At 53.8% G+C, this 24,630-nt stretch overlaps 9 protein-coding genes across 9 annotated transcripts; 3 read left to right on the forward strand and 6 right to left on the reverse strand.

Moving 5' to 3' along the window:
• Positions 1-1,169: 1,169 nt before the first annotated feature.
• Positions 1,170-2,384, reverse strand: SPBR_07393 (uncharacterized protein; the record flags this gene model as incomplete). The annotated part of the gene is made up of 3 exons (XM_040765647.1): positions 1,170-1,537; positions 1,665-1,806; positions 2,376-2,384. 3 exons carry the CDS (start codon positions 2,382-2,384, stop codon positions 1,170-1,172), a joined length of 519 nt encoding a protein of 172 aa, XP_040616074.1.
• A 1,459-nt stretch (positions 2,385-3,843) lies between these two features.
• Positions 3,844-5,474, reverse strand: SPBR_07076 (NIF domain protein; the record flags this gene model as incomplete). Its single annotated transcript, XM_040765330.1, has 3 exons — positions 3,844-3,995; positions 4,083-4,311; positions 4,389-5,474. The coding sequence occupies 3 exons, from the start codon at positions 5,472-5,474 to the stop codon at positions 3,844-3,846; spliced, it is 1,467 nt and encodes a 488-aa protein (XP_040616075.1).
• Positions 5,475-8,379: 2,905 nt separating this feature from the next.
• On the reverse strand, positions 8,380-9,757 carry SPBR_07271 (integral er membrane protein; the record flags this gene model as incomplete). Its single annotated transcript, XM_040765525.1, has 6 exons — positions 8,380-8,874; positions 8,954-9,076; positions 9,212-9,327; positions 9,401-9,459; positions 9,537-9,630; positions 9,718-9,757. The coding sequence occupies 6 exons, from the start codon at positions 9,755-9,757 to the stop codon at positions 8,380-8,382; spliced, it is 927 nt and encodes a 308-aa protein (XP_040616076.1).
• Positions 9,758-10,844: 1,087 nt separating this feature from the next.
• SPBR_07412 (UBX domain protein) lies at positions 10,845-12,035 on the forward strand (the record flags this gene model as incomplete). Its single annotated transcript, XM_040765666.1, has 3 exons — positions 10,845-11,170; positions 11,281-11,431; positions 11,520-12,035. 3 exons carry the CDS (start codon positions 10,845-10,847, stop codon positions 12,033-12,035), a joined length of 993 nt encoding a protein of 330 aa, XP_040616077.1.
• A 574-nt stretch (positions 12,036-12,609) lies between these two features.
• Positions 12,610-13,543, reverse strand: SPBR_07650 (large subunit ribosomal protein LP1; the record flags this gene model as incomplete). Its single annotated transcript, XM_040765904.1, has 4 exons — positions 12,610-12,656; positions 12,751-12,889; positions 13,176-13,253; positions 13,475-13,543. 4 exons carry the CDS (start codon positions 13,541-13,543, stop codon positions 12,610-12,612), a joined length of 333 nt encoding a protein of 110 aa, XP_040616078.1.
• A 1,268-nt stretch (positions 13,544-14,811) lies between these two features.
• Positions 14,812-16,468, forward strand: SPBR_07063 (uncharacterized protein; the record flags this gene model as incomplete). Its single annotated transcript, XM_040765318.1, has 5 exons — positions 14,812-15,025; positions 15,127-15,512; positions 15,597-15,977; positions 16,048-16,233; positions 16,307-16,468. The coding sequence occupies 5 exons, from the start codon at positions 14,812-14,814 to the stop codon at positions 16,466-16,468; spliced, it is 1,329 nt and encodes a 442-aa protein (XP_040616079.1).
• A 663-nt stretch (positions 16,469-17,131) lies between these two features.
• SPBR_07851 (uncharacterized protein) lies at positions 17,132-17,803 on the reverse strand (the record flags this gene model as incomplete). The annotated part of the gene is made up of 4 exons (XM_040766105.1): positions 17,132-17,173; positions 17,252-17,409; positions 17,557-17,606; positions 17,718-17,803. The coding sequence occupies 4 exons, from the start codon at positions 17,801-17,803 to the stop codon at positions 17,132-17,134; spliced, it is 336 nt and encodes a 111-aa protein (XP_040616080.1).
• Positions 17,804-18,988: 1,185 nt separating this feature from the next.
• On the forward strand, positions 18,989-19,363 carry SPBR_07994 (ubiquinol-cytochrome c reductase subunit 7; the record flags this gene model as incomplete). Its single annotated transcript, XM_040766245.1, has 1 exon — positions 18,989-19,363. One exon carries the CDS (start codon positions 18,989-18,991, stop codon positions 19,361-19,363), a length of 375 nt encoding a protein of 124 aa, XP_040616081.1.
• Positions 19,364-20,452: 1,089 nt separating this feature from the next.
• On the reverse strand, positions 20,453-21,664 carry SPBR_07397 (uncharacterized protein; the record flags this gene model as incomplete). The annotated part of the gene is made up of 4 exons (XM_040765651.1): positions 20,453-20,736; positions 20,801-20,881; positions 20,957-21,004; positions 21,067-21,664. 4 exons carry the CDS (start codon positions 21,662-21,664, stop codon positions 20,453-20,455), a joined length of 1,011 nt encoding a protein of 336 aa, XP_040616082.1.
• Positions 21,665-24,630: the final 2,966 nt, after the last annotated feature.

The following is a 24,630-nucleotide window of genomic DNA, read 5'->3' on the forward strand; positions in this document are numbered from 1 at the left end:
CTTGTCAGTGGTTGATGGCGTAGTGGCCAACCAACAGGCCGTGCCTATCCCCATGAATGAGTCCAAGCGGCGCCTGGGCGTAGCGCACTGGACAATGCTGCAGCACGGCGTCGCCTACGACGATGTGCAGCTAAGCAATGTCGTCCTACAGAACAACGATAGCGGCCGTGGCGACAGTGGCGGGCGTCTAGTCTTCTTTGACCTGGAGTATGCGTACCCTAGCGAGCCCAAAGAGGCCGAGCAGGACGCGAAGGGCCTCGTAGTCGACTACGGTTACCGGTACCGGTCCTATCTCATATATAGGAGCCACAGAGACGGAAAGGGAAAAGCTGATGTGCCGGGCACTGCAGAGGGAAATCACTTGTAAGTAGTTCGTGAGTTGCGGCGGTCCTAGGTCTCCGTGCTTGGTTACGAATCCTTTACAGCATGTTCCCAGCCTAGTAGGCCGGGAGGCACCTATCGCTACCCGTCGGCTTGGCAGCGGAGACATCGCCGTAGTTTTCCCGAGAGACTCGGACCGGTGGTTCATAAGGGACCTAACCTGGGCCCGAGCCTTGGGAGCCGAGGTGTCGGTGACAGGGCCGAAGGTAGTAGTTAGGCGTGTCCCTTCAAGCGACTTCACGGAGGATCTCACCGACCGCGTCGCGGCGCCATGCCGGATCTTATCAGCCCGCCCGACGGTCCGCCGAGGCGATATACTGCCGGCCGAGGCCAGCGTGTGCCTCACGGTAGCTACGCAAGATGACGTTAACTTACTACTCAACGGTTATATCACTATCGGCCACGAGCTCTATTACCCAATTGTTGGTATGATTGCACCGTTGGCGGTGTTGGCTGGTATGCGTGTTATGGCCTGGCCAGAGTGGTGTGGCTGGAGGGAGGGGGAGGTGGCTGAATGCCACCGACCACTCCTGATCAGATCCACTTTATTCATCACTTAGGGGCACGAATTGCTTGACGAGGTGAAGTATTATATATTTCGAGACTATGTAATAAGACAAAAAAAGGTCAAAACACCTCAGAAAGTGCTGTTGCGATAATGCAGTCTATGAACTATGGCAACAGCACCCTACCACGGCACGATCGATCCAGCTCCAGAGAGAGCTTGCTCCATTGTCCACTGGTCGTCCACTGGTCGTCCACTGGTCTTTTGGTCTTTTGGTTCTTGCTTAGATGATGCTCGGCCGCGTGCCCCACCAGGTGAGCAGGGTTGCGAGGCCGACCGTCTCAAGGACGCGGACAACGACGCTGGCGGCAACGAGGTCCAGAGGGCGCTTCTCGGCCAGAATCTCGCTCAGGTAGCCGGGGGCGCTGGTCGCGAAGAAGACCAATGTGCCGAGGTAGGCGGCGCCCTTGTAGGACAGAGTGCCGGTGGCGTTGATCAGAGCACCGACGCCGTAGGAGCGCAGGCCGGAGCCGATGAACGAGGTGCCCCAGGCAACGCCGGCAGAGGCAGCCTGCTTGGACTTGGCGAACTCCTCGGCGGTGTTGGCCTCCTTGGCGCGCTTGAAGGCGTCACCGAAGATGGGCTGGAGCACTGCAGTGGGGATGGTTAGGTCAAGACTCTGTATCAGGCGCATTGTCCATCTGTGCGTCGCCGCATACCAGCAGCTGGTGTGCTAGACGCACGAGGATGGTGAAAAGAATGCAAGATCGATACGTACGGATGAAGTCGGCGCCCTGGCCGAAGATGGTGCCAATGGCAATAGCCGAAGGCTTGACAGAAGGAAGGTCTAGAAGCGAGGTCAGGACGAGGTCAAGAGCACCCAGAGGCAAGCCCAGCAGCTCAACACAGGTGAGCCGAAGCTTTAGTGAGACTGTACATACACTGCAGAGACATGTCGTCGGCTGTGAAGAAGAGAGATGCGATTTGCGGTGAGATTCTGCGGTGACGGTTAGAAACAAGTGGCCAGGTTCGATGTTGTCGATGCTCTGATAGCTTTCTTGTTGTTTCAATGACCACAACCATTCCAGTCCCAAGGACGCATTCTCCCACAGGTGAACGTGGTGGGATTACACACAGCCAAACAGCTCATCAAGGGGAATCGAGGGGTAATCGAGGGGCAACATCAGATGATCCCGCGACAGGTAACAGGTAACAGGAAAGAGGAAACAAGTAGCTGGCATTGGGTAAGGGACAACTCAGTCGTCAGGACGGGGCGCAACTTACAGATGGATGATGGTGGTTGGTTGCGTTGGATGGGAAAGGTTCTTGGGAATAGGAGAAGAAAAAGGAGGGAGAAGTGAAAAAGAAGAAAAGGGAGAAGAGAAAATGGAAGGTGTGTAGAAATAGACAAGAAGGGAAAGACCTGTCGAGGAATGAGCGACGGTGGTGTTGGACGGCGGCCAGGCGGGCAGCACACAGTACTTCTTACTGTCGTCATTCCTGGCTTAATACTGCCTTCCTGCCCTGGTCTTTCCACCTACCCTTTTACAGCGGAGAGCTCTGGGGACTACTTTCCTTGTCTTAGCTCGAGGCGTCCGTTGATGCAGCTCGAAGCCATTGGCTTGTGCCTTCCACAACAGGGAATCGCTGTTACTTGCTCCTGCCCGTCTATTACCGTGAACCGAGCATTTCTCGGGTGCGACTGGCCCTCAATTGGACCCGTCCCACCATCGCCCTTTCCTATTCTTTTGTTCTTTCCAGTCTGCGTGTCTGCCTCTACACTGCACGGTACTTTTGTGTACACTTTGTGGGAAAGCGCGACGAGGAGCTGGGCAGAGCGGGCAGGTGCAAAGGGAGGGAGGGAAAGAGGGGGCGCCGTCGCTCGTCACATCATCGTGATGATGTCACCACTGGGCCAACTGGACCGAAACCATCCAACAGGCCAGCCCAGGCCAATCCAGGCCACCAAAGCAGCCCCCGCCTGCATGGTCATTGCACTCTTCTCCACACTGGAACAACAAAGAGACTAAACAAATGTAAGATACATGTACCTGCTTTGCATGGTGGCTTCGGCTGCGAAATACAGCGCAGGACAGGGAGAGCGGCAAAGCTTCGCCTTCTTTTGTCCCTCTTTTCGTCTGTTCCGCACGCTGAGCTCAGCGATCGGCGATGTACATTGCGATCGGGAAAACAAGCGCGAAAACGAACATGCACGGGATAGACGGTCCTTTCTTTCGATTCGCACAAAACGCAGAAGTGAAGTCTGTGCCAATGCGCTAGCTTCCCTTTTCGGCACTGAGCTGAGAGCAGCTCAGCAGGTACATGGGAAGGAGCGGCCTTATTCACGATACCCACAAGTAAAAAGAAAATGCAGATAGAAAAAGGAGGAAAAGTCAGAAGAGGTAAAAAGAAGGTGGAAAAAAGTGCAACAAATATTCTGAAACCAGATTGCACACTAATAAAAATGCGTAAAATCATCTTACAAGACACAGCATGCAGAATGGAATGTCGAATCGGGTTGCCCCGGAAAGAAAGGCATTCCGGTCTGTTGAAGTCTGTACGACGCACGCCGAATTCTGTTAATCGCCCGGAATAGGGATCTGGCTTCGGCCCGGACCCGTGGCAACCAATTTCAACCTGGTCGAGAGGAACGCACTGGCGGAGTATTAAACAACATGACAACACGCTCCGAGAATGAGACACGGGTCTCTATTATCACCGTGCCGTCGAAAAGCATACAGGAAAAGCGGAAAGTGCAATTCTCTCGATCAACTAATCGTATCAAAAGATTCCTATACGTGTCGTGGCCGATGCAGGTTCGTCGGCCACCGTCCTGGATTATCCTCTCTTTTGCCTAGGGGTGTTCTCTCACGCCGTTTGTTCGTCGTCGCATCGACATGCCCAATTCTTCAACACGCTCCCGTTTCAACACTCGCTCATGCCCTTGTAATGCCTTGTCATGCCATGTGACGTCCGTCCTCACCGCCGCGCAGAGCCAACAGGGCCCGGACATCCGAGACGTACTGGAGACCTTCCAGCAACGGCACGAGGTGCAGGAGATCATTGTCAGTGTGGTCGCTGATCCAGCCCTGGATGGGAATGGCATTGTCTAAACACAACGGGGTTAGAGGAGCTGCACTCTACGCTACCCGGTTGATCAATTGCGTTGCGTGGGAGCAGGGTGCGAGAAACCTACCCTGGTGGAACATGTAGCTCAGCGGGCTGTTGTCCAGGATCATCACCTTGCTCAGATCAGGTTCAACAGCGCTCAGGTCCTTGATGAAGGCGCCGTGGCGAAACGTGCAGTGCTGGCGGTAGTAGCGGGCAGAGAAGAACTTGCGTTCCGACTCCAGCCAGTCAATGACCGGGTCGGCGTACTCTTGCACAGACGCCGTGAACACAACCAGATTGTACCATTTGCATACCTGCATAAGAAGGTCAGTTGAGAATTCATGCCTGCGGCAACGAGACAAAGGAGTCGCACAAAGGGAGTGTTTCGTACCCTCCGCAGAAACTCGTCACAGTAGGGCCGCTTGTGCACGTAGTAGAGGATCGGGTGTTGTGGGCCGGCACTGGGCTGGCCGCCGATGCCGACAAAGGTCGTATTCAACCGAACCTCAACCATATGCCCCGTGCTCATGCGCCCGCCCTTGGACATGCTGTGGATCAGCGTCTCGTCGAGGTCGAGAATGAGCGTCTTCTGGTGCGACTTGTCTTGAGGTTCGATGTTGAGGAAAGAGGGCTGCCGCCGGGGAATGAGTGGCCGAGGCGGCGCCGGCGTGCGAGGGTACTTCGTAAGCGCACCGGCCGGAGATGTCGGGGACTTGAGCTGCGCCAGTATGTCCTTGGCCACGCCACCCCCGCTACTGTCGCCGTCAAAGCTGTCAGCGCGGCTGCCGCCGTTCCCACCCTGCTGCATGGACATCGTCGAAGACGAGGATTGTCCCTTGCGGTGTTTCCGTTGGCGCAGTGTATCGTCGTTCAACTTGATCCGCACGGATCGCCGATTGCTGCTCGAGTTGGTCGCGCCTCCAGTACCTGGCCCATCGTCTTCACCAGACCGGCTGCCTGCCGTGCCCCTCCGGCCCGAACTGTCGCTTGTGCCTTTCCGTCTTTGTTGTGTGCGCTTGGTGTCAAAGTCCGACTCGGACTCGGAGGATACCGCGTACGAGCTTCCGCTCGGCATAGACGATGATGAAAAGAGCCGCCCGCTTCCCGAGCCCGACGTTGCTGACATTGTGCTGTTCCGCTTGAGGAGCGTGTCGCTCTCTCCCGTAAAGTCGTCCTTTTCGTCACTATAGGGGGGCAGTGAAGATTTCCCGTGCTTGCCGCGACGCTGCCCAAACAGGAGCTTAAAGGGACCCAGCGGCGAAAAGCGTCCGTTCTCGTCGTAAAGGCAGGCGATCAGATAGACGCCGGGGGCGGCCAAGGTCTGTAGGACCCAATGGATCGAATTCCACACGGTAACGGCCAGGCGCTTTGGCAGCGAGCGCCACTTGGATAGACGCACACTCCCTGCACCCGTGCTGGCTCCGTGCATATCCTTTTGAGGAATCAAGGGTGTAGTCTCGTCGCTGATGCCAGCCATGGACGTGCTGTTCGTTGTATTTTGTCTCCAAGTCGTTTCCGAGTATTAGGGAGCCAGTCGTGCTACTGCTGCCGTTGGTGCTGATGGCGCGGCCTCCTTGACTGTCGCAGTCAGACGTGATTGCGAGGCCGATCGCGCTGAAGGGGCTGGACCGCAAGGGGGGTGGGCTGCCAACCGGTAAAGACGCATGCGATGAAAGAATGTTACGTGGACTCCTAGTATGTCTGCAGGTATAAGGTTTCGACGTAAGGATGCCGACAGAACACGCCGCTACAAGCACCGGCCAGCCATGAAAGGGGGAAAGGTACAAGGAGAGTTGAGGATCGAGAGAAATGACAGTTGGGAGGGCGCGGTTATCGAGGTCGGACTTGCAGGGGTTCTCGCGTTCGAAACAGTGTCCAAAAGGACCGTCGTTCACGTTCTCTTCGAAGACCGGAGAGTTGATTGCTCAATGTCCGCGTCGTTCGTCGCTTGGTGTCGGATACGTGTTCGTGTACAGGACGACGCGCTGCAGTGTATGAAAATCGAGAGGCAAGAAGAAAGCCGACGAGAACGACACGCGCAAGTAACGCGGAGATCGGAAAGGATGCGCTCGTCGAATTATACAGCGTGGTTGCACGCAGAAACGAGTGACAAAGGGCGGGAGGAATGTCACGAGCGACGGCGACAAGATGGGCTGCCTTGTTTGCGGATTCCGGTATCGAGGTAATAGAATCCGAGGCGAGCGAAGCGACACGCCGAGAAGCAGATCAAAGGGTCAAAATGCGAAAGGGGGGGTGGCGACGATGCAGATGTACTGTCGGAAGCAGAGGAATGACAATGTCGCGATGTATGCGTGCAAGGGGCCAAAGAAAAAGAAAACGGTATCGAAATTGAAGAAAATCCGTCCCACCGCGGTTCGGGGTTGCGAAGGGGCGGGAAATGCGTCTTCCGCTGGCGTGGGCTCTGCGTGGACTTCTCTGGCGAGAATGAGGCGATGTTTGTCTGGCCGGGGATTCGGGCGGAGCAATAGTGGCTGAGATAAGTTGGAGAGGAGACGCGAGGAACAGAGGAGAACAGTGGGAAGACCAAAAGAATAATACGCTGTGAAGCCTGGCCCGGAAGGCACGAAAAGCTAGCAGTTAATAAGCCCACCCAAATACAGAATATGGACAGGGTTACAGTTGGGAAGGGACGCTGTCACTGGAAAATCCAGCAGCCTGGAAGGCATCAACCTGGGAGGTCGGAAGGAGACGGCAAGGGCAACTGGTGAAGACATGCCCCGTCGTAATACAACGGGTTTTGGAGGCTCTGGGCAACAACCGCTGGAGAGCGATTGGGAAGGAGCGGACAACCAAGTCAAGGAATAAATAAAGTCGGTTTAATAAAACACACGTCGTAGGGCGTGATATGCTCTTGCCCGTGTTCGCTTCTGGCTTGGCGCGGCACGTATACATACTCAGCACTGCAAGGGAAACTGCGACGGAGGAATAGTGTCAACTCAAGAAGGAACGGGGACACGTCCTTCAGAGTGCATCTCCGTATTACTTCTTATGGTTCTTTTGTTGCTTTTGTCTACTGGGCCTTCCGAACACAACAAAAGGTGCAACGGCGGGCAGCGGGGACGCCGAACGCTCCTCCCGCATTCCTTCTTCGCCTGATTGCCGCAAGTCCCGTAAAAAAAGGTCCACGTGAACGACACGATTTGGGGACTTTCTCCCTTTTACTCATTTTTAATCGTTTTGCTCAAACATATCTCGACCATTCACAGCAGGCAAGATGTTGCCGACATTGACAGGCCCTAGTGGAAACCAAACCAGACGTCCTGCAGCCGTCTTTGAATTGACAGGAGCCGTTCACTAATGTGAAGTCATTCCTTTCTCTTAGTTGATTTTCCCTCTTGAATCACACCACGTGAGGACAGCAAAAGTCGAGGAGAAAGACTTCTCATCTCCAGACGAGAAACTGTCGAGTCTCTTCAGTCCCTATGTTTCTCCCCTCTAGGTGCCGAGGGTGTGAGACTGACCATGTGCCCTGGCCACCCTGTGCCCAAATCAGTCCCACGTGGGCCTTGTTCTTTCGCAGGAGCAAAACGCAGGCAACGGGCGCCGCAGTGGTCGCGGGGCCATGCCAGTGGCCGGCCCGATCGCCGTCGATATCTTCGGATGAAAAAGCTTAAAATCTGCGCTACTTACAAGGTCGGCGCCTGAAGGAGTAGCTCCGTGGTGCGCGCGTACAGAGTCGTTGAAACTTTGTTGCGAGAAAGCTGCGAACGCTTTTTGGTTCACCCTACGTTATATCCGGTTCGCCTGCATGCATGTCGTATTGTATCTGACAACCTGACTTGTCAATATAGACGGCGAAGCACAAGGCGGTAAACAGCAAGAGTGTCACAGTAGAGCATGGTGGTATAAAGCCCATGCCGCAGGTCGTTATAATATATACGTCTCCGGTGTTGCTGGAAGAAAATACAGACTAGAATACAAAATATTGGCCAGGACACCGTCTCACTTCTCCGCTCGTCCACCATGGGCCAAGCTCCATCAGCATTGCCAGTCTCGCAAGATTCCCTCTCCTCCTTCAAACGTCAGCAGGGCATTTCTCTCGCCGACAACTGGTGCAACGGTAGCCACAGAGATTCCTAGAAGGCGCACGACGGATCCAAAGAACAGACTGTAGAAGTTGTGCAGTGTGCGCATACGAAAGTGCACAAACGGCCACCAAAGCGCCACCAAAGCGGCACTGCCAACATGACGCCCTGTTTCTCTCCGCGTACAGTCAAATCGGCGCAGAGTTAACAATGTAAAAACCAACCTCCATCCGTAAACATTACTATTGGTGAATAAAATGCTCCGAGGAAACAACCTAGCATGGACTCGGACTCCAGACCTCTTCCTCTCGTCAAAAAAGACAAACTTGTGTTCGATCAGAAGAAGAAGTAGGCCAACAGGAAACTCAGAAGGACGAGGATGGCCGTCACCTGCAGCGGCACGCCTTCGGTGCCTTGCCGGACTTGCTGCTGCAGCTGGGCGGTGGGTACATCACCGGTCGCTGTCGAGTCAGCATCGCCCGACTTCTCCGAAACGCCCGTAGAACCAGCAGCGCCCTTGCGCTGCCGCAGACCGCCGTCTTTGCGCAAGGACGAGATCAGCGCCTCGGCCTCGGCCAGCTTTGCGGTGAGGGCAGCAATCGTCGCGTCCTTGTCGTTTGCGGTGGTCGTTGTTATTTGAGCCGCGGCTGGCGAGGTGGTCCCATGCGCAGCGGGAGAAGGAGAGGCCGCCTGCGAGGTTGCAGGCGAGGCGACGTTCGGTACGGATTTGCGGTCCGACCATGCGGCCTCGGGCGACAGAACACCGTTCAACGTGGGTTCTTCGCGCGGCGACACATAAGAGGGCGGGGGGACGTCAGGTGTAAAATCAAACTGAAAGGAGGGCACCGGTGTTAGGTATACAAGACCTCGACAGAGTTGATATGAGACAAAAACTAGGCCGTCTACTTACTCCGTTCGTTGCAGTTTGGCGGGCCGGCGTAATGGTCGGGGCAACTGCGTCAGGATCCTCGGCGGCAAGGAAAGCCACGCGGATCTTGCGTTCTTGAACGTCTGCCTTCTCAACTCTATCCCACTGTTGGTTGCAAAAGAAAAATAATAAAAAACCCCTTTGTCAGTAACTTGATCCTCAGAGCCAAATGCCAGTACCACAAAGCTTGTGCCACACATCGCGTACTCGACGAGCTACCGAGCTCTGGGGACAACATACAATATCTTGGACACTGATAAACTCCTTGTCGCCCGTGATAGGAACGGCCTGCACCAAAAACTTGTCACGGCACTTGTAGTCGGCAGGTGGGTCCTGCTTCATCGCTTGGAGGAGAACTGAGCGACATTATGTCAGAGGATGCTCCAGTAAGACACAACTACAATGTAACAGCGGCAGGCAGAGACGTACCTGTCACCTCGACCTCGCGATCGGGCTCAATGCGCCCAGAGTTTGGACGGACACAGTATCTGCAAAATAGGGGTGTTATCAACATTGCACGTTCTCTCGCAGCGCAGAGAAGGAGAGGCGGTGCGCGCAGACGTACTGCTTAGGTGCTGTGGTCTTGACCTTGAAAGCAACCGGCGTCGAGTTCGGGTTCCGGATCCTCAAAGACTCAGAGACCTCGACGGTGAACGGGCCTAAACACAAAACATAGCATGTTAGTTCAAGTTTTAAGCAGGGCTTTACAAACTCAGCCAGGGTGTGAACGAGGAGGGAGTACGCACGGCGAAAGCCGAGCTCCGCAGGCTCGATTTCAACAGACATCGCGACGTTTGGGAGGAGCGGTAGCTGAGGTTGGGCTCGAAATGGAAACAACGAAACGCGTGAGTCGTGGTTCAATTGAGAATCACGACAGACCAGCGCAGCCGAGATTGAGCAGGCGAACAGTCGGGGGGGGGTGTCGACGCGAAAAGGGGCAGGATTGTCGAGGTCGTCCTTTTCCAAATGCGATTTTTGTCGTACAAAAAAGGGATGCTCAGCAGCGAAGGAAACTGGCTGAGGGAGGCTGCACAAGCAACCAGAGTCGATAACAAATGTAGTCGGGGAGTTCGAGCGCGTAGTCGTTAACTTGTCGGATGCAGGAGAGAGCCGTCGTTTGGGTGATGTTGTTCCTGGAGATCGGAATATCGAGGACGTCGATGGCGATGGATTAGTCAATAATAAATATTCGCTCCAGGAAAGCACAAGACGACATCATATGGCCAAGTTTCAACTGGCACCGGGTCCGCTGACAAAATGGGACTGGCGCGGGCAGGGCAGGCGCGATGGAAATGGACGCGGAAATGCCCCATAATGCCTGTGACAGCGACTCACTCCTGCCCATCTGGCCTAATTGACTAGCACGTCCGTGCGTTGGTCCGTCGTTCGCACCTGCTTTCTTCAGTTGGCGGTGCAACGCGCCTGGAAAGGGCGATCGATCTCTACTGGAGGCCGTCGGCACCTTCTAAAACCAGCGAGGCGGACTCACGCGACAGCGCGCATTAGGTGCCAAGTACGCCTGGCGCACCACAGTTTAAGGGCTGATACAGGGCACGGCCTAATTCAAGCAAGTTCACAGCCAGATGACGACAGCGGGAGTTACCTGGGGTAAGCTTAGTTATCAGCTCGAATTCTACTTCCCCTCCATTGGCAAACGCTCGTCTTGTACATCACTCTCATACACTGTCTCCGTTTGCACTCTGTCGCTTTTGGATCTTGTTTTCACTTGCTATTCGCAGAGACTTTCGACTTCGAACCGATTTTTCTTACGAACCTTCTCGGAAACTCAATCTGAAAACCCCTCGCTCTTCAACAACCTTTCTTCACTACATATACAAAACGTTCTTCCTTCGGCTCCAGCCCTACGTCAACAATGGCGCAGTCGGATCTCGATGTGCTGCTCGACATGGGCTTCGAGAAGGAGCGGGCAGAGCTTGCCGTCAAACGCTCTGGGGGTCTGCAGGGAGCTTTGACGTGGCTCGAAGAGACGCAAGACACGCCGCTGGAGACGCTCAAGGCTTCCAGTGCCACGGCCGCAGCAAAGGACGGCACCGACGGCGAGCTGGACGACGACGAGGGTGCAACAGCGGCTGCCATCAGTGCCCTCGAATCAGGCCAGGAGGCCAAGTCGCTCGTGTGCAACGAGTGTGGCAAGAAGTTCCGGAGCCAGGCCACGGCCGAGTTTCATGCCTCGAAGTCGTACGTGGAGTCCAATCCGTGGCGGTTTCTCACATTCTATTGCCCACTTCTGTAGTGCCAGAGGTTTCGCCTGCTCAAACATGCTCTAACAATGCTATGCATATTTATAGTGGTCATACAGACTTTGCAGAGTCCACCGAGGAAATTGCACCGCTGACGGAAGAGGAGAAGAAGGCCCGCCTCGAGGAGCTCCGGGAACGGCTCAAGGCGAAGCGTGCCAACCAGGCCATTGCCGACCGTGAGGACCAGAAGAAGAACGAGGTACGGAAGGCAGTCATTGAACAAACCTCCCCCCCCCCCTCCCTCCCCTCTTGTCTGCAGAAAGCTAATGTCGACTGCCAACACCTAGAAAATTCGCATGAAGGCCACCAAGGAGACTCAAGATTTGAAGGAGGAGCTTGAGCGGAAGGAGCGAATCAAGGAGGCGGCCAAGAAGCGCGCAGAGAAGGTTGCCGATGCAGATGCCAAGAGGTTGGTCAAGGCTCGCATTGAGGCTGACAAGGAAGAGCGTCGCCGGAAAGCGGAGCTGGCCAAAGCGGCCCGCGAAGGCCGTGCACCAGAGACACCTGCTGCACCGTCAGCTCCGGCGGGCGGCGGACTGGCAGCCGCGGTCGCAGCTTCCTCGTCCTCCTCGTCGAACCAGGCCCGTCTCCGCCTGCAACTGCCGACAGGAAACGTCCAGAAGACTTTTGACGCCGAGGCCACGCTGTTCGAGGTGGCACAGGCTCTGGAAGCGGACGACGGATTCAAAGCCAACAAGTTCGAGCTGACGTTTCCGCGGAAAACGTTTGAGGGCGCAACCGACATGAGCAAGACACTCCGGGAGCTGGGCCTGACGCCCAGTGCTGTGCTCCGGGTGCAGTAGGAAGGCCATGCCGGGACAATATTGCAGGGCACAGGTGTATGCGCGGATAGGATGGGCAGCGAAAGATGATGATAGTTGGACAGCGTGCGAGTAAACAGTGAGGACATCAGGCGCATAGATGGGCGGCACTGTCCTACACAGACACTATCTTACGAAAACTAAGGCACACATCGCCATGTCAAGGATTATGCACAGATACGATTTTGATTCAGCCCATCTACCTACAAATCTGAGGCAGTCAGGCATTGGACATAAAGCACTATTCCATTAATTCCACATGGATATCGGCCCAGGCTGCGCGGTTCCGCCTGGTACGTCATAAGCCGCTTGTTTGCTCCAGTACACGTCGACCATTTCGATTTGGATAGACTTTTTTAATTTTTTATCACTTTTTTCTGCCGTTGTGAAAAGTACAAAAACCAGAAGGGCGCCGGGAGGGTTACCACCAATGATACCCCATCCGTTGTAAGATTCCTCCTCTCCGCTCCAGTTCTATTTTGAGTTTTTTCATTTGAAAAAGAAGGGTCGAGGCATAGTCGGGAAAAAATTCGAAACACACAAAGATACAATGCGCTTAGTCGAACAGACCGAAGCCCATGTCGTCGTCGGACTCCTCCTTCTCTGTGCCGGGGGTTAGCATATGGTTCTGTTTTCGCGTTTGCCTTGCACGGCCAAGTCGCAGCCAGAATATCGTCGTAGACGTGGTGGTACGTACCCTCAACCTTCTCCTCCTCCTTGGTCTCCTCGGCAGCGGCGGCAGCACCGCCGGCAGCACCGCCAGCAGCCGGGGCGGCAGCGCCGCCACCGGAGCCAACGTTGGACAGCAGGTCCTTGACCTCCTTGCCCTCAAGAGCCTGTAGGTGTGGGTTAGCCAAAATATCAAAGGTACATCGTTGCATGCTGGCGTCGGTAAAGCGTCGAAAGGGAAGATATTCGGCATGGCAGCAGAGGCCTCCATTGTCGTTGTCCTCCCGCTCCGTAACTCCTCTCTTTCTGGTCTCCTGTATCCCACATCGCCGAAAACCACGCGCAGTGGTCGGCTGAGAACCCAATTGCCTCGAGTTCCGTGCCAGTACCGATCCTCTCCCTTTCGACGTTTGCTTCCGCTCCAATGTGCGGGGTGGCGGTTCGTTATCGTACCTTGGCGAACAGCTGGGCCCAGATGGGCTCAACCTCCTGGACACCGGCGGCCTTGATGAGGGTGTTGATCTTGTCGGCCTATATCACCAAAAAAACCAGGTTAGTCTTCCGTCGAAAACGTTGCAGGAAACGAATAAAATGCCGGCCAAGCTGCTGTGCCTGCGGAATCGGCACGGCTCGACACCTCGGATCCGGTAAGTGTAATCTCCCCGTCCCCCTGAGGTCGTCTCGTCGTCTCATGCCGATGGGCAGCAGCAGCAGCTCGGCGTCGGCAGGTTGGCGGTGGGATGCAAACGCACCGTGATCTCGACGTTGTCGTCGGCCAGGATCAGCGCCGCGTAGGACGTAGCAAGCTCAGCGGTAGACATCTCGAAGGTGTTGTAGTCGTTGTTTCGCGGGGATAGAAACAAGGTTTCGATGGTGGTTGTTTGTTGCGAAATCTACAAAATGAAAAGCTGCGTTGCGGGTTGGTCGAAATGGGACTTGAATTTTTTCGAGTTTTTTTGCCTACGGGGGCTCTCCCAGCCAAAGCCGACTAGTCCACTAGCAGCAAAAATGGCTCTGGAAAGGGTTTGTGTGCGCCAGTGGAGAAACCCTCACCTACTTTGCAGCCAATAATGGCCTCGGCGCCAGTTTGGAGCAATATTTCGGTTCACGGAAAAACTAATTTGCCGTCGTTAAGCCGAGCACCACAAATATTGCGATAAGCGATAACGTGAATGTCTCTACGTGAATTATGTAATCCATCAACGGACCCCTCCTTTTTCCAGCTTAAGGCGAGTCCACGCCAACTTCCCCCAATGACGTTTAGAACAATAGCAGTAGCGGCAAATAGCGGTTGCCAGCAGACATCGTTTTGCGGGACAAAGAGAACGACCTGCGGAGAAGGCCATCACAGGCTACGTAACGTGCATCCACAGCCTGCAGAAATAATTACTGCAAGAATGAACAAGCACGGCTCTGCATCCAGATACACACAGCAGCTGCAATTCACTCGTAATTCACAGCTAGAGCACGTTCAATTAAAGCGTATGGAGTGAGACTGGCGGCAGTACGTACGAACAGTACTCCTTCCCAATCTTTTGTGCAGCACATCCTTCTTTCCGTGGCTGCTCAATTAGACTGGACTAGGCCCGTCCGAGGATCGCTCCTGCTCAAAGAGAGCCCCAGCCGGCGCTGCGATAACCATATGACAAACGAGCTCAAGTATGACAGAAGAAGCAACAGTTCGCTGTCGCCTTCCAAATCCACTCTTTCTCCACCTGAAAGCAAACAACACATCTTCGAGCATCGGCTATCATCGTCCTTCGGCGGCAATTCGTGATAGCATTCGCCCCCATCCATCGCAGATACCTAATCACGAGAACAGCTTGGCTTGCCCGCTGCTTGTGCGCCGCGTATCAACGTGTGGGTACCGTCTTAAAGCATCTCCCCAAACCCCACCTCTCCTCTCTTCTTTGGACGAAGCCGCTGGCCAGTCAAAGCATTTGACGACGTTTGAGACTGCATTCATTCGCTTTTACCTTTGATTGTTATTTATTTTCATTTCCTTGTATTTGTCAATCGCAGTATTCTAACCCGTCTCTGCTGCAAAGAAAAAAGAGAAAAAGAAGAGAAAAAGAAACGGGACCCAAGAATGGATACACCGGCCATTCCGGCGCCGCGGGACGCACAGGAGCGTGAGATCCTCGCCAACCTCGAGTCCATTCGGGACCGCCTGCTGCTCCTCAAACAGGATCGCACCAAGTACATCCGCAGCCAGGATGTGCTCGCGGTGCACAACGAGACGATCGAGCAGGTGCGAAGGTTGCGCGAAGTGCGCGCAGGCCGCAACGACGGCGAGAACCGACGTGCGTCACAACGCTTCCCAGGACTGCTTGGTCCACGGCGCGCTTCTGTTTTATATTGTTTTGCTTTGCATAGCCGACTGACTCTTTCCTGCCAATGCTAGTGGACCGGGTGCTCGAGAGCTGCTTCCAGCTGCTTTCGCTCTTCTTCATGACCATCGGCCGCACCAGCGAGGCCCCGGCAGCCTATGCGCTGACGTCCACCATCCGCCGTCTACTCGACCACCTGACCGAGGCGAACCTGTACTCAGCCAAGGACCTGGAAAGCATCACGCACACGCTCGAGCGGCTCTCGTCGATTGTCCACAACCCCGACTCGAATAGCTCTCCGTACCTCACCGAGCTGATGGTCCACCGGGTGGACCAGTGCAAAGAGTCCATCAAGAACCTGCAGGAGAAGTTGGAGAAGCTGGAGAAACCGCTGCCGGCAGTCCACGAAAAGCTCATATCCATTCTGCGGTCCATGTCCCTTGCCAACACAAAAGCTCGGGTGCGTTCCAGCCTTGCGGTGGCCGCCGTCGGTTTCTGGTGCTGCTTGGAGCTCGACCATCTTTGCTAACATAACACGGTGCAGTTCCCCGCACACGAAGTGCAAAAGTACAAGTCGCAGCTCAAGGAAATCGACGAGCACCGCATAAATGGCGACTATGCAAACGACGAAGGCAAAGTGCCCTCGGGTATCGAAGAAGTCTCACAGCTGCTCAGCAGATGTCTGCTTTGGGCGGATGTTGTCCTGGAGCGCAAGGGTGTCATCCCGGACGAGTTCAAGCCAATGTACGAGACGCTTGTCGGCATTCGCAACGAGCTCGAGAAGTTGTCCATTACACAGGCCTGGTCGCTGCGCGAGACAGACCTGTACGACTTCCAGCGCCAGCTGGACAAGTTTGACGAGGCGCGCGTGGACGGCAACTGGGTTGACGAGGAAGGAAAGCCGGCCGAGCTTTACGTTCAAAGGGTATGTTTGTTATAGCCCCCACCTCCTCCCCGGGCCCCGATGTGGTATTGGCATTGCTAACATCGATCAGACATGTCTTTATCTTATCCGTCGCAGCTACGGCTTGGTGTACTCGCTGATGATTTCGTCGGAGCCGGTCTCGGAAGCTCTTTTGCCGGTATACAACCAGCTGCTGACGCTCAAGCGCTGCCTGATTGAGGTCAAGGAGTCCGGGGGTGTCTCGTCTCCACGGGAGCTGTACCCTTACAGCATGAAGGTATGAATGGACGGATGGACTGTGATGCTTTACTGAACAACGCACGTGGGGCAGCTACTGACACGGCAAACAGCTCAATTCCATCGACAACATGCGTGTGGACGGAAAGTTCATGGTCGGCGGCGACATCCCCGAAGGCCAGGGCAACGTCACGGAGCTTCTGGCAGAGTGCTTTGAGCTCAACTACGAGCTCAGGATAGCCGCCGAAGACAAGGCTACCGAAGACAACGACTAGGCGGAAAGTGATGCTCCTGCTGTTGCGAGTACCGGTAATATCTGTAATTTTGTGCTTTAGTGCCACGTTTGGTTTATTTAACTTGTTTTGCTTGGGAGGCATCTGTCACCTTAATATGGTTTCATCTTTAGCTTTTCTGTGTGTTTATTCTGCTGGTTCATGGTGTGATCTTGCCCGGTCCATTCGACAATCATTGCATCCTTTCTTGCCCTTGTATTGTCAATCGACCTTTTGATATCTTGGATTTCCTACCCCTTGGCTTCTGTATGTCGTTTTGGTTTGCCCTGTTGAACGCACTGCTTTTCCAGAGGAAAGTTGGTTTGAAAACTGTGCTGAGGATGGCTTGTAATGGCCAGACGAGGCGTTGGTGACCACATGGTCTGCGCTTTATTTGCGTGGATCTGAAGCATGTGTACCGCTATGGGCAACATATTTGGTGGCAGGACTACGGGATTTAGATCCATATAGGGCAGCTGAGATTTGCCCAGGAGGTAATGGCATCGACATTGCAGACACATGGCTTTCTGCTTAGAAGAAATGGTATTCAAGAATTGTTCATTTTATGACTTTATTAGACATTTGTGATTTTCAGCCGCAAGCTTGATACAAAGCAACCCAGCTGCAAATCAAGAGAGCAATCTCCGACTATTCACCACATCACCCCTATGGTACACGGAAGGCAGTCTTCATCGCATAGATCTGGGCCTACAACGACACGTGTTAGCAGAGGAAGAGCATTGAGACAAGAAAGGGACGCCGCAGCAAAATAGCGGCTCAACTCACATTCGCAACGTCCCAGACACCGGCCTCGACGTAAACGTCCTTCTTCAGGAACTCAATGACCTCCTGCTTGGAGTCGGCTAGCACAATGAAAGAGCTGCCGGCAAAGTCAAAAGTCTTGGGGTCGGCGGGGTCAGAAGGCTTGTCCTTCAGGATGGCACCTGCACTGGAGTTAGAGACGGAGAAGGGGCAATTACTTGAGTAGATATCTGGGGTGGAAAGAAGACGGAAGAGAAGAGAAAGAAAAGGAAACGCAAGAAAAGAAGCAAACGAAGCGACCAGAAAAGACAGGAGCAATCTGAACATACCACCAAACTTGAGCCTGCTCTTGGACGCCTCGAGGTTGGCGAAATGGGTGCTAGAGCAACAGTGTTAGCTGTGAGATTCAACACTGGTGCATGAATTGAAAGACCGCCTCGTCTCGTATGAGAGACTGTCTCTATCGTAAGAAGGACAAAGGCAAACATACGGACGGATGTCGAGACGCTTCTGGATCGTGTTGGGAAAGTCAGGGACGACGACGAGCCACTCGGTTTGGGGTGCAGAGTCGGCCATGGTGCGCTGGAGTTGCTGGAGGCGGATGAGGCTGTTGTGGTTGCGATTGGTCAAAGGGCGAGCTGCAGAGAGAAAAGGCGAAGTGGAAGAAGAGGAGATACGGAGGAGGCGAGAGGCCATTGGGGCGTTTCTACGAGAATATATACGCACGAGTCGTCGCCCAGTGAAAGAAGGCAGGAGAGGAGGGCGGTAATAAGAAGAGAGAATGGCAGGTGCAACTACTACTTCGGGTTGAACAAAGCCGATATGGCAAGTGCGGAATGGCGTGTCACGTAGTTTGGTCTCCTCGCTCTTTCTCGCTGTGTAGTCGGATTGGCTGCGCTTTGTGTCGGGAAAGGTCACCGTATCGGAGGAAGGAGGGGTCAGTAGGGAAAGCGCGCGTGTGCGGAGTTGTGCGCCCTTTTGAGCGGCAAGAACAACAACGCTCTCTGGGTGTTTCCTTCCAACTTAACCAACACTACATACAAACCTCAAACCTCTTGGCCTAGATGCTCTAAATTCTAAGTGAGACCAATAAATATATCAAGTAAAACTACATCGAAAATAAATCAAATTAGGAGTAACAGCTCCCGAAGTGGTTCGACTGAAAGACCCCACGGTTCTTCTTCGGTATACAACACCTTGTTGGACTTAAAACGGTTCTAGTCGCCAAAGTATCATATCGTAAGCTGAAATATTCAGCAAAATATAACAAAATTAACAAAAATTAGCAAAATTCAGCAAAAGTATGCCACCTTTCAGTCTCACAACCTGTGCGACAGGCAATGGTGAGCAACTCCCATCGTCTTGTCGCTTGTTTGCTCCATTCGGGAACTCGCATATCTGAGAAGGGAGTTGGCCTGAGGCAGCCACCAGAACAGCTTCAGCGAGTCACATGATGCGACCAATCGAATGCGCGGCTTTTTGAGCTGACAGGCATGGACCCAGTTTTCCCTCCTGCCGATTCCTTGACGCTCGGCCTGGCGGGATTTTGAGGAAGTTTCGCGGGCAAGAAGTCCAAACGTAAGGTGCCTTGAAAAATAACGACACGAAATTGAAACCACACCACCACCACCACCACGGTCCACGCATCGCGCATTCGCATTCGAATTGATCACCTCGCAAACGGCCCACCCACCACAGCTTCGAGCCAACGCGCCTTTTTTGTCACACCAATTGGATCAATTGAGAACCAACGCACACACAATGTCGTACCTGTCGCTCGCCCCCTTCGTCCGCTCGCAGCCGTGGCTGAACAGCCTGCTGAAGCCCGTCGCCAGCTGGTACGTCGGCCTGGCCGGTTACCGCCAGCTCGGTCTGCGTGCCGACGATCTGATCCCCGAGGAAAGCGATGTCGTCCAGGCGGCCATCAAGCGCCTCCCCGCCCAGGAGAACTACGACCGCATCTACCGCATGCGCCGCGCCGTGCAGCTGAGCATACAGCACAAGCTGCTGCCCAAGGAGCAGTGGACCAAGGCCGAGGAGGACGTGCCGTACCTGGGCCCGCTCATCGAGCAGATCGAGGCCGAGATCAAGGAGCGCCATGAGCTTGACAACGTTGAGATCATCAAGAGCCACTAAGCGGTGTGTGTGGCGACGAAGGGGAATATGGGGGAGAGAGACAGAGGTCTGAGTATTGGAAGAGCAAAAGACGATGGCAAACGGCCCCGAATGACGACGACTGCGAAAGTCAAGCAGCAAACAACGACCGGCCCCATAACCCGACAGCCAGGGCAAAGGGCGCCGATGCCGAGCACTTGGTGAGCCATTTGTTCAGCAGAAACTGCAACCACCGAACCCGCTTTTGCCTCTTCTATTCCACTCGCCTCTGATGGAAGTGTTCATGGAAAGCGAGAGAAACTACCCGCCGGGCGTTGGTGGGCTAGCTGTGCATAGATATCCGACGCTGGATAGACCGTTGGGACGGGACGGGATGGATTGGACGACAACCTGCGTTTCCTATCTTTTGTATCATATACGCACATAGGCGTTCCTCAAAAAAAGACAAACTTCTAATTACACTTCTGGACTTGCGTATGCACAATGGTCGGCGCGAAATACCGAGTCGTATGCACTCTATGTAACAAGAACAGTCCTGTGCCTGGTTGGACTTTATAGTTCCGTCGACATCGACATACAAAAGGATAGAACGCACGAGGGCCCAGAACCGATTCTATAGCAACTAATACGCCAAATAATAAACACAGGATAGACAAAATGGACAAAAGCAGACCGGAGGACAGCCGTGAGCCAGCAGGCGAAAGAGCCGGCACGGGCACAGACACAAACACCCCAAACAAGATCCACCAATCTCTTCCTCTCCGGCCTCAGCCCGTCCTCCCAATTAAGTGCACTGCTGTGCACAAACATTAAAGGCGGAGAACCAAAGGTGGCATACCCATATAGTTATGCTGGTTTTCATCTCTCGGTGTACAGTTGTCAAATGCCTTTTGAAAAAACAATAAAAATAGCTTGTATGACAAAAAAAAAAGCAGCCGAATTAGAAAGAAGAAAGTAGCCCCAGAACACCGTAAAACGCCTCGTTCAGACGAACAAGTCGCATGTCATATGTGATAATAAATATATAGTAGTGTGCTTCGTGAAAGTGGGAGGGATGGGGGGGGAGTCGAAGTAAAGAAACGAAAAGCGACGAGACAGGTGGACACGCTATTATGCGTTGCCGCTTTTCTCTTCCGTGTCAATGTGCCAGACCACGTAGTTGGGCAGGCCGTACACGCCGTAGCCTGCCCGCTTGGCCATTTTGGCGAAGCCCTCGGTCTCGGCCTGGTTCTCGAAAGCGTAGCAGGGGAAGTTGATGCCGGAACGGTGGACGTCCGCCTTGACGAGAATGTTGACGCCGCCGACACCATCAAGCTCAATCTCTTTGTTCTTGTCGTCCCGCCAGTCGCCCATGCGCGCCATGTACGTCCGACCGGTGTCGTACTGCTTATAACCTGCAGTTTATTAGCGAAATGCCACTTTGCCATCATGTCTGTATGTGTACTTCTTGGGCCCTACCCTCTGCAAGAACGACATCCTTGTCAAGGTTTTTGGTCAGTTTCCGGCCCTTGTCTGATTCGACCCAGGAGTTGTAGTCAACTGTGTGCAATAGTCAGTATCACAAGTACGGAGATATATAAGTCATGGTTCAGTGTGCTCCAGGGTCTGTCTTACATCGTCCCTCAATGTCGCGGCCGTCTCTGTAACGGTGGAACCAGATGTCTGTGACATTGTGTTAGTGATGAGCCTTGCGCGACAAAAATCCAAATATAGAGTGCGCATACTGGGGACAAGGACGTCGCGGTCGTGGGCGACAAAGTCCTCGATGATCGTCTCGGGACTCTCGACGATGTCAACGTCGCGCCAGTACACCCAGGAATGGGTGGGCTTCAGCGCGGCCGACAAAAGGTAGTTCCGCGCACGGCCCAGGGCCTTACGACGGGGACCCTGTGCCTCGAACGAGTGGCGCTCTGTGACGTCCTGGCTCAGGTGAAAGTCAAAGTCCTTCTCAACAACCATGGCGCTGTTGAAAGGAATCTTGTCCGGGCGCTTCTGGATGCGGTCCAGCTCCATGGCCAGGACAGCCAGCGTCTCGTCCGTCGAGTCGGACACGAGGAAGGCGAGGTCAATGAGATGGTGTGGGTAGGTGAGCTCCGAGATCAGCTCAAAGTACTTGGACAGGTAGCGCGCAGCATCCTTGATCGGGGTCAGGATGAGAACGCGTTCCTCGTTGGCGGCAGCCTTGCGGGTGGAGCGGACCGGGTTCAAGTTAACGTGCTCTATTGTCGTCGAGTTAATCGTCACGGGAGCGTGGTGGTTGAAGATCACCGGAGTCTTCAGCCGGGCGTTCCAAGCAACATGCTCATTGGGTGTCATCTCCATAGGCGACTTATTTGGGCCCCAGCAGTAGAAGCTACATCGGGGAAGGAATGTCAGTCATCTTGATACTCTGTGCCTCACAATCGCCGGGGGGGGGAGAATGAAGTAAAACCCACCTCTGCATTTCCGACGCAGACGACCGGATGCCACGCCATAATAATAAGATTATACTAGCAATGGCAATGAGAAGCAAAAACCGCGTCCGTGTCAGGAACACAATGACAGCGCGCGATGGTGGCAGGTTAGCCTTTGCGGCTTTCCAGTTGAGACCGCCTTTGGGGAGTAACATTTTTGAAGGTATGTGTAAGTAAGCGGCGCAACGAAGCGCAGCTAGTAGACAAAGGAGTGAAAGAGAAGGAAGAGAAGAGCGTATGGGTGAGCAGGGACAATGTATACACACTGCTAAACCGCTGCCGCTCGTGTAGATGACGTCGAAGTGTCCTGTTCGTCCTAAAATCGTCGTTATGCTGCTTCGTCTCGGTGGCGACCGTGGATTCTCGGCTCACGACAAACGTGTTGTCCCGTCCGTCGATGGTGGTCAAAAAGCCAAGGCAGGGGATACCAGCCGGACGAGTGAGCAAAAGAAAAGAATTCGCGTGCACTGGGAGACTATCGTCCCCCAAAAATATAAAAATGTAGAGGCTATCGCCAACCAGAGAGAGTTCGTGTGCCACGCCGAAGAGAAAGAGACAACGTGTCTATGTCAACCGCAGGCGACGGACAAAAAGTCGCAATGCTAACAAAAGAAGGACAAAAGAGCTAAGCGATGGCTGTAGCAGAGTTTGAAAACGAGTGTCGGTGCTTAGAGTCGAAGCGAAAAACGTAAAAAACGTGACGTAGAGCCAGTCTTCCGGCGATCCTAGCAAATTAGATCACAATTCGTCGGATTCGGAGACCGAGGAAGACGCAGAAGTAGACAGTCGTGGTGCTCGTCTACTCTGGCACGGATGGATGCGCAGACGATGTATGCCAGTCGACGGGGACGGGAAGAAAGTGTCGTCAGGTTGCGAGGCAAAAGGAGATGCGAGAGAGTTGAGACGAGGGAGGAAGAAAACGAAGCAGCACAGCTTAGCTGCAAAGAAAACCCACAGCAGGCGCGGTCGTGCTTGCATTTACTGCGAAAGATAGCAGTTTCCGTCCACGTCGTATCGAGACTGGGGCACTTTTCCAAGTTCTGAAGCAAAGTTGGAAGGAGCAATCGGATGGGGTAGGTCTAGGCCCGCTGTGCCTAGACCAAACGGGCTGCTGGAAACAACTTACAGTGGGTGGACGCGTACGAATTACCATATTATGGAGCATTCGATCACACGTCGTTTGAGTTGGGCGATTGGCATTATCGCGTTCAGGGAGGGAAGGGGCTAACGACAGGATTGGGGAAACGGGGACAGACACCTATGCCAATCAGGGGCAGGCAAAGGGGCAGACAGTGGCGTTTGGTTTTTCTACACAACACACCCAACGTTATCCCTGGCTTTCGACAAAACTAGACCTTTTATCCCATGCGTCTTTTCTGCGTTTCCCCTCCATAACATTGTCAGTTCCCCCTCGCCCGCATGTGAATCTGGCAGCATCATGTTAACAATAAGGCGGCGACGTTGATCTGAGCAACAGTTCAACATATGTTTCTGTAAGCGCAGCCAGGGTCGTCCCAATGCAACGGCATGACATCCCGCCGGTTCCGTGTGAGAGAAGACGTATCTCTCATGCCACGCCAGTTCCTGTTCGCCAAGCTTTGCGGAGAGCTCTCACTGGCCTTCTTACCCGCTCGCTGCTGAAAATCGTATATTTCCATCTGCTCGTTTCGAGATTGCCTCGTAATAGCCCGGCCGCCAGTCGCACATGCCGTCTATTCTCGTAAATTGCTGCGCCATCATCCAAGGAAGGAGCGAAGATGACAGATGCTCTAAAAGAAAAGACTTCCAAGGGAAGCAGCAGAGACCACATTTTGCGTCGCCGTTGTAGAGCCCTGAACACAGCCGGCCGGAGTTCCTGGTACTCCGTACAAAAGTGACCGCGTAATACGTCGTAGGGTGAAAGAAATTGAAGGGCCCCACTGGGCCGGCCGGTCAAATGTACCAGATACCTCGACAGGAAACGCCACATTTCCATTCTTTGGCGCAATTGTACTTTTCGGGGACCCTTAGGGACAGTGAAAGGACAGCCCTGGCCTGCACTGTGATGAAAAAGAAATGCCAAAATACGACATAGAAAGGACAGGTCTTGGTAGGCGCGTTGATAAGCCACGAACATGTAAATGGCAGTTTTGCAGCAATCAAACGACACTGGGAGCAGCTGGTCAGATCGCATCAGTCTTGCAATCACAAATGAAGATAATGAGAGAAGCCAATTGCTGTCGCAGAACCCTGAGCCGACAAGCTCTCTGCCGTGCAAAATCAACATTGGATAACTTGGCGTACTGTGTAGCAGCTTTTTCGTACAATTTTGTTCATCCACTAGCACTATCAACGCATCTTACAAACAAAGGAAAGCGTCGAACAAAGGAGGAGAACGGCGCGAGAAAATCATTGCTTTCGCCGCGGGAGCATGTCCGGCGAGCGTTGATACCCTGCCACCAATATTAGGTTACGATACCCTTCTGTCCGTCCGCGTATCAACTCATTATATTATTCGAAGAGAAGCGGACAAAACAGAGAGAAGACAACTCACTAAATGGAAATGACGCATTTGAAAACAAACGGCCGTGCTGTTTCTTTCATCCCATGTCGCGCACACGACCATTGGGAGGTAGATATGGGGCAAGCACCGTCCTCACCCCAGCGCAGCGTCCTCTGTAAAGACCCCATTCAGCACTCACAGTCATCGCGATCCGCCAGAACTCTCTCCATACTGAATCCGCCATCCGTGCCTACAGGTACAGAGAGCAGGCGCAACTATTTTAAAATTAACATCATAAGCTTCATCTAACCGGACAGGAGAGAGGCAACGCGACAACACGGCTGGTGAAGACG

The sequence above is a fragment of the Sporothrix brasiliensis genome (assembly GCF_000820605.1).
Source record: "Sporothrix brasiliensis 5110 chromosome Unknown Cont20, whole genome shotgun sequence".
Taxonomy (NCBI): domain Eukaryota; kingdom Fungi; phylum Ascomycota; class Sordariomycetes; order Ophiostomatales; family Ophiostomataceae; genus Sporothrix; species Sporothrix brasiliensis.